Genomic DNA, 9,089 nt, shown 5'->3' on the forward strand with positions numbered 1-9,089 from the left:
ATATATATATATATATATATAGAAAGAGAGAGAGAGAGAGAGAGAGAAGGAGAGAGAACATATATGTATTGCACAATTAAATATTTTTATTACGTATGAAACTGAAGTTGTCCCAATATTTTTCAGTGTTGTGGCCTATTCTAAACTGTTTTAATGTATTTAAGCTTCCTTCAAATAAAAATGTAGTTATACTTCTATTTAAATGTTTTAGTTACACACGCATATATGTATATATACAGGATGGGGCGTTAGAATTCGGACACGAAAAAGTTTTTTTAAAAAAACTGTTTATTTAAACTAATATTAAATATACAAAAAATGCTTTTGTGCACGTATGTTAAGGGATTTTTTCCAAGTTTTTCTATTTTAACTCTTTGCACTCGAGGGCTCCGGAGCGGATCCATTTAAAATTTGTCTTCAAACTCGAGGGCTCCGCTATGGAGACAATGCAAATAACTTTCAGTTTATAACATAAGGACAAAGACAAATCGTAAAAACTATTGTGTATAGGATATTCCGCTCTTGGTGACAAAAGAGGAAACAGATAGGAAATTTTTACCAATGGTAATAAAAAAACCGAGATTTGTAAGGAGCAGGAAAACAGTGGCTTACAGAAAAGGCAAAACCCTAGTCCTCGCATAGAAGGACAAAAGGATTATAACTTTGCTAAGTACCTGTAATGAAGCGGGTTTGATATCGGTTGATAGAAGAATACGTGGTGGTGAATTAGTTAGTATACAAAAACTTAAAATTGTTATTGATTATACAAAAAATATGCGTGGGGTAGATCGAGCCGACCAATATGCTACAACATATTGTTTTTTGAGAAAATCCCTGAAATGGTGGAGAAAACTATTTTTCTGGGGGATGGAAATGTATATAGTAAACTCATACATATTGTACACTTCTGTTAAAAAAATAAATAATGAAAAACCAATGTCACATTTGAAGTTTGTAAAATTGTTAGTGGACCAATTGGTTGGGAATTTTCGACAAAACAGCACATCTCGAGACTCCATTTATACACCAAATACGGAGGGCAGGCTCAACAACCACCTACACATCATACGTTCTGGAACCAAGAAAGATTGTGTAGTGTGTTCTAATAGAAAAATTCCGGGCGAAAGACGGCAGACACATTATTTTTATGATACCTGTATAGAAAGGCCAGATTACATATTGGCGATTGCTTCGAGAGGTATCACACCTTGGACGATTACAAAATGTAATAATTTTATAATTTTTTGTTTTTTATATATTATAACATTTGTATCCATAATCAATTAAAAAAACAATAACATACAACAATGACTTTTCTTTTAATGCGCATATCATTTACTTATATGTGAATATGATTTTTCCACTGAAATTGCTTCGAGTTGCTGGTAATATGAATGAAAAAAACTTCGAGTGCAAAGGGTTAATATAACCCCCCTGTGCCGTTGTTACCCTCTCGATTTTGTCCCTGAAGTGCTCGCATGCGGTCTTAATTACGCGCGGACCATGATCGCAAATGCTGCTTCAATAGCGGCCTGGAGAGCTACATTGGGGTATCGCAACTTATTAGTAACCCTTTTAACAACGCTCTTCACATAATAGTCCAAGGGAATTAGGTCTATTAGGAAGCTAGAAATCCTTAGAAAACTCGATATGGTCCGAAAGCCAATTTTATAAGCAAATAACTAGTGTGAGCGGGTGCACCATCTTATTGAAAGATGTGCGGCTTTCCTATGGCCATGGTCTCCATTTAGAGTTTCACCACTGTGTTCAAGATGTCTATATCAACTTTTTTTGTCATCATTTTATCGTTTTCAAAGAAGTACGGCGGCATGACATCTCTGCCGCATATAAATCTATTTTGCCGGATCCTTCTTTAGACTTTTCTAAAGTCGGGTACTTTTAAGCGATGTCATAAACCATTGATTTGGGGTAGACCGAAAAATCTGGTTATCTTTGAAGTGGTGTTGGTCCAGCGCAAAAACTTTCAATGATTGTTGCTCTTCGATTATACTCTGCACTATTCTTTATGTCTTCCGCCATTTTTAGATTATAAACATCTTACCTATATATATGGTTTACATTAGCGCCATATAGCGCTTCTGGCGGAACTATATTGCGAGAATTTCAAATTGAATTTTGTCCGGAATTTAGCGCCACACCCTGTACATATATTGTTACACATGAAATGGCAAATTTTTTAGTGAAACTTTAAACTACAACAGTTTTATTTAAAATAAATTTTATTAATCAAAACATGAGCAGATACAATATATAATTTTCTCAACGTAATATGTGAGTGCATACATATATAAGCACTATAGAAATCTAAATTTTTAGTAACGAAGAATCCTTCGAAAGCGGTATTGACTTCATTTTTCAATTTTTTCCACTAAAAAGTAATTTAGGTGTTTAAAAAAAAAATGATAATTAGTTGGTGAGAAACCTGGCGAACATAGTGAATGAAGAAGAATCTCATATTGTAAATAATTCAGTTTCGTTACTGTTGGTGATACATGTAGTTGAGTATTGCATGAAGCAAAATAACATAATGTCTATTGACTGATGCAGACAGTCTTATGCATAATTTTTCATGCATTTGCTAGAGTTCTACATAATATTTTTCGATAGTAATAGTTTTATTGGAGAAACGTATAATGAGTAACATCATTTGCAGACTATCTAATAATCACCACAATCTTTTCTGAGTGAAGACTTCGACAGGTTTTGTTATTTCATCAATGTCAAATCATTATACAGATCGTTGGTAATTATCATATAGAATCTATTTTTCACCATATATTACAATTGTATGCAAGAAAGAATATCTTTTGTTTTGTGCAAAAAGTATAAAGTTCCAATCGGCTTTCCATAGGTCTGTTTTTTTTCGCTACACTAAAACTGCACTTGAACTGAACTGAACCGCAATGGGAAAGACTAGTACAGAATAGTTTAGTTCAGTGCAAAAGTGCAATGAAGAGGTCTGTTCGTTTTCGCTGCACCGCTGAAACGCTAGAGTATAGTAAACAACATGGCGCATCACATGGCATTATTTGATTCTTCTGACGAAAAGGATTTTGTTGTAATACAACCACTATTACATTTATTAATAATTTATAATATTATATACCGATCATAAATTTAAATCAATGACTAAATATAAAATAAATATAAAATCATAAAGATATCTTGACCTCTTAAATTCATCCTTGTGGTATGTTTGAACATTTCTGCTGTGTATGTGTGTGTGATGGTATAATATTAACAATTTTTGAAAGTGAAATAAAGAAGATGTTTCATACATTTCAATGTAATGCAAGCCACATACCTGATAGAGACTTTTCGTATAAATTTCCGTTACGCTACATGCACTTTCAAGCTACACTTTGCACTGCACTGACCACATTACCTCCTGACTCAGTGCAACAGTTTATTGAACTGCCTACATGCTGTTACACTGCGAAAACGAACAGCGTTGATGACGTCATTCTCGATAAAAAGAACGCTTTAGTGTAAACTCCTTGCACTGGTGTGCACTAGTGCAGAAAATGTTTAAAAAAAACATCTCATATTTCTTTCTGTTTCATGAAAAATCTATTTATCTAACTTTTTCACTTTCCCATTAACTTACAAATTACGGGACATAATAATATACATCTAGCTTTTCTGTGATATCTTGTATAATTTAGAGAGTATTGGATTTTATTAAAGACCGTAACTCATTATTGTCAATGACTTCTTGGGATCATTCAGGTAGCTCAATTTCAGGATTCATATCATATCATTATCGAAATTTTTCAACTTATATTGTTGTATTGTTGTATCGTTGTATTACCTATTCGCTAACTGTATTTTCTCCAAATACTACATTGTTGGTGTGATTTTCTTCAACTGCATTATGTCCAAGCTTAAACATAGGAGAATTATGGAATACATGTTTTTGATTTTAATTATACATTATCTCCTATTTTTTATTCCGTTTCGCTTTATATTCAATTCAGAGATGATATAATCTAGTGCTTCTCTACAATAAAACTTATATTTTAAGTTGCCATATTACTCGCACCATTTTCCAGCAATTTTGATTATTAAGACTAACCAGGTCATGTTGCGATATCGGCTATTTCATATGCGATATATACTATTTCATGTTGCAATATCGGCTATTTCATATGCAACAACTTATACATGCTACTAATAACATGCTAATAACATACATTTAATTTATATTAAACTTAGAAGAAATAAACATGAAATATTTATTTCTGATATAGATAAAATTTGGTATATTGGTACAGTAATTAAAATTAAGAGATTTTAAAGTTTTAAATTATTATTGTTCCAAAAAAAAACAATATATAAAAATCAAATAGCCAATATATAGGAACCGAAGCACGGATGTTTTAGTGCTATATTTAATAGCAATATTACTGTTATTAATATTATTGTATAGGAGGATATAGATGTCCATCGCGAATATACGAATTTTTACGCTAAACGAAATACAATTCCCAATTTTTCCAAATATGGACCGATCCTAGATTCCAGATCAAAATTCCCTCGCGATACTCTCTTAAGGGGGTCATCCCGTGTGACGGCTTCAAAAAATCGATTTTTTTTTTGCATAAATCTAATCTAGAGCTATTTCTAACGCGTTTTTTTCTCAAAACTGGATTTTTTTAACTGGTGCAACTGGTGCCCATGATTTTTCGAAAACAGTTCAATGGATTTAAATAAAATTTTAATGGTAGATTCAGCACATGTGTGGCTATCGTGGGAACTAGGATTTTTTGAAAATATTAAAAACTCAATTTTTCGCATGCTTTTAAAAATTATAACTCAAAATAGCATGATTTTTTGCAACTATTTTTATATGCGGATAGAAAACGGTTCAATATTTTTTAAAAATTCTAGTTCCCACGATAGCCACACATGTGCTGAATCTTCCGTTAAAATTTTATTTAAATCTATTAAATCGTTTTCGAAAAATCATGTGCACCAGTTAAAAAAATCCTTTGCCAAAATTACTTTGTCAGTATATTCTATATACTGTTCTAGATTAGATTTATGCAAAAAAAAATCGATTTTTTGAAGCCGTTACACGGGATGACCCCCTTAATTACTTAACTAATTATGTTGTGAAAAATATTACCTAAGCCTCAATGGTCGAATGCTACGACGCTTTGCCCGACCAACAAAGAGGATCCGGATTCAAGTCCTAGTCAAGGTGATATTTTTCGCAATATAATTGAATTATTAAAAGAATGGTACAATCTGTTCCACAAGAGCGTACGGCTCCGCATTTCATTAATAGATGGCGCACAGATGTTAAGTCCAGTTTTTCCGATTTTTTGAACAGTTAGGAAGAATGCTTTAAGGTTATAAGGGTAGTGTGACTTGTTTTGTCTGTAGCAGAGCAAAATAAACACAATAGGTCTGTTTTTTTTCGCTACACTAAAATTGCACTAGAACTGCACTGAACTGAACTGAACCGCACTGGGAAAGACTAGTACAGAACAGTTTAGTGCAAAGTGCAATGAAGAGGTCTGTTCGTTTTCGCTGCACCGCTGAAACGCTAGAGTGTAGTAAACAACATGGCGCATCACATGGAATTATTTGATTCTTCTGACGAAAAGGATTTTGTTGTAATACAACCACTATTACATAGCAAATTTATTAATAATTTATAATATTATACACCTTACAGATCATAAATTTAAATAAATGACTAAAAATAAAATAAATATAAAATTATAAACATATCTTGACATCTTAACCCTTTGCGTTCGAGGCCTTTTTCGCTCGAGCGAACCAGCAACTCGAGAGGAGTTAGCTCCCGCTTATTTCATGAGTTTTTTACAGTTAACTTAAAATGATAAGACATCTCTGTAGCCATTACCTCATAAGATTACACACAAAGAGCTAGGAGTAGACTCGTGAAGCGATATTCGTTAGGTCAAATCTAAATAAACACCGTTATCGCTCGATTTGCCGCCTCGATCCTAGTGGTGCCTGAGAGGCACCTCTCGAGCGCAAAGGGTTAAATTCATCCTTGTGATATATTTGGACATTTCTGCTGTGAGTGTGTGTGTGTGTGTGTGATGGTATAATATTAACAATTTTTGGAAATTAAATAAAGAAGATGATTTACACATTTCAATATAATGCAAGCCACATACTTGATAGAGACTTTTCGTATAAATTTCCGTTACGCTTACATGCATTTCCAAGCTACATTTTCATGCACTGCACTGACCACACTACCTCCTGATTCAGTGCAACAGTTCACTGAACTGCCTGCACTATACTTTGCACTGCAAAAACGAACAGCGTTGATGACGTCATGATGACGTATTCTCAATAAAAAGAACGCTTTAGTGTAAACTCCTTGTACTGATGTGCACTAGTGCAGAAAGTGTTAAAAAAAAAAACAGACCTAATGAGTGCTGTGTATGCAAGTCGTTTTGAAGTAGTGTTTCTTTATACACATCCGAAAAGACCGAAAATGTATGCAACTGCTGGCCGCTACATGAAAAAGTCAGAGGGTTTCGTTAGGAAGTGGGTGAAACGTTAAACGAAATAAAAGTGTTGACGATCGGAACGTGGCACCTGGTGCTCAAGGATGAAAAAGGACGACAAAGCTATCATCAAGATATTTGATAAGAATTCTGGGTGTTCGTTACGGCAAGCGAAGAATCTTTTATTGAAAAAGAGTGTAGAAGTGAGCTTTAACCCTTAGCTGACACACGTCAAAATAATAACGTACGTGCTATAGGGGGTATTTTGGACCTCAACGAGAAAAAATGTGTATAATTGTTTTATTTATCAATATTGGGTCAAGCCTCGACTAATACTAGGTGACGCCACAGAACCAAATTTGGCGCGCAACTATGAAAAATTTGCGTTCAAAAACACTCTGGGATACTTTTAACCTCGTGTGTCAGCTAAGGGTTAATATTACAGGGTCTTCCATTAACACGTTCGTCGCCGCGTCACCCAGATCTGGGTGACGGGTATGCTTCCGTGGGGGCCCCGTCACCCAAATATGGGTGACGCTCTTCTTATTTAAGTTAATACGACTTTCAGGTGGATTTTTAAAACGAATTTAATTGAATCAGTACTGAAATATAAATATAGGATATACAACATAAAAATACTAAAAATATACATATTATACTATACTTTTTACTAATTTATATTTAAGATAACATATTGCATTATACTATGTCGTATGGTGTGCGTTGAAACATTGTAAACACATTTGTGGTGAATTCGGACAATTGGAACAATAGGTCGTAGTTTTTTTTACATTTTTTTTTGCTTCTTGTCGTTCAGCAGTTTGCCTCCTTTTCCGGTAACATAAGACGCACATCCTTCTTACAGGCTTGCCCTGCTGATTCGTACGAATCTCCAGCTTATGGGACACGTTCCTTGTTTTAGTCCTATTATCATCGAGCGTAGAATTTTCCGGGGACAACCATTCGGCAACAAGCAGCTCTCGAAATTTTCTTATTTCCATTTTTTTATTTTTGACTCTCTGATATACGATGTGAGCATTTACTACACTTGTACCCAAAAGCAAATGTAGTGCTAATTTGCGATACCACTTGATACTTTTCCGTATCGTTGTGGCATATGACACCATCTGGTCGCTCCTGTCGATGCCAGTTTTTCCATTGTTATAAGCAAGTACCGCCAAAGGTTTCTGTTTAGGAGGACGTCCGCGATGAGTAGAATCCGTGGTTGATGTCATGATAGGTGGATGTTTTGTTGATAACATCATAACATCGCGAACGTCCCTCCACTTTAGCACCATAATACCGTTGTCGTCTTCTCTTGATGCCATATCACCTCTCTTCAGTGGGTACGACATTACAGAATGCGGCATAAATTTTTTGTTATACCGCACAGTCCCAACGACATGCGTCTTGAATTGTAAAAATTTTAGTGCTAATTTATAACTGGTATAAAAGTTGTCGACAAACAAAGTTCGTCCCTCATTTATCAATTTATCTGCTAGTTCAATGCAGACGTTTTCCGCTAGGCCAACTTGCCTTCTTCCGCTGGTATCTCGTCCAGAATATACTTTCGCCGACCATGTATATCCTTCGGTGGAGCACAATTTGAACAGTTTTATACCATATTTATGGGATTTCGTTAGGATATACTGCCTGAATATGAGTCGTCTCCTCCAAGGAACCATTGTTTCGTCTATTACAATATCTTCACCTGGTGAAAAGACTTTTTGGTAATTATCTATCAATAGGTTTAGGAGTGGCAAAACTTTTCCGAGTCTGCTACCCTCTTCTATCGTTTCGTTATTTGCAAAATGCAAGTTTGCTAACAGTAACTTAAAACGATTACGAGACATCTTGCTGCGCGGAAATGGGAAGTTGTAGATCGGGTCCGTTGACCAACATCTAACGAGCGGTGTCTGTACCAGACCCATCCAAATCATCAGTCCTATAAATTTTTTAATTTCTGCAGAAGTGGTGGGTTTCCACCTGTTCAATCGAGCATGCTCAGTCGTTTCTTGTTGCAATTTTTGCTCTGCATATCTGTTGGTCTCTGTGACTAAAAGGCTTATCAGGTTTTCATCCAAGAAGAGCGAAAATACTTCACTTGCCCTAATGTCAGACGGCAAATCCATGAGAAGGCCACTTTTTCCGGTGAACGTAAATGATTGTTGCGTGTTAGCAAATTCGTTCCACTGGATATGGTCCAATGAATCAGCAACAGAGTTCTGCTCCTCTTCTTCGTCCACAGCAAGTTCTTCTAACATGTCGTCAAGGTCTTCACTTGCATATGATTCCTCAGTATCGGAGTTTGAACTCGATGAAATTCTATTTAGCACTTTTCTTCTAAAACTCACTACTTCGTCACCACTATTCTCCTCACTTTCAATTATATTTTTACGCCGTCCAATGAACATTTTGAGGATAAAAAAATCACCGACGTGCGTCTCAAAAAAAGTATGCTTCTCGACTAAATGAAGGATCTGGGATAACTGCAGTGAGATCCCAGACAGTCCTCTAGCCGAAAACCTTATCGCTCTCCCCATTTTAGAACTAAATACTTTGTTATGAATCGAA

The 9,089-nt window shown here is 35.2% G+C and overlaps 1 protein-coding gene across 1 annotated transcript; it reads right to left on the reverse strand.

Annotated features, from left to right (window-relative positions):
- Positions 1 to 7,219: 7,219 nt before the first annotated feature.
- LOC106749642 (piggyBac transposable element-derived protein 4-like) lies at positions 7,220 to 8,647 on the reverse strand. The gene has a single exon (XM_014629309.1). It carries the CDS (start codon positions 8,645 to 8,647, stop codon positions 7,220 to 7,222), a length of 1,428 nt encoding a protein of 475 aa, XP_014484795.1.
- Positions 8,648 to 9,089: the final 442 nt, after the last annotated feature.

The sequence above is a fragment of the Dinoponera quadriceps genome, unplaced genomic scaffold (assembly GCF_001313825.1).
Source record: "Dinoponera quadriceps isolate SergipeBrazil2010 unplaced genomic scaffold, ASM131382v1 scaffold4150, whole genome shotgun sequence".
In the NCBI taxonomy this organism is placed as follows: Eukaryota; Metazoa; Arthropoda; class Insecta; order Hymenoptera; family Formicidae; genus Dinoponera; species Dinoponera quadriceps.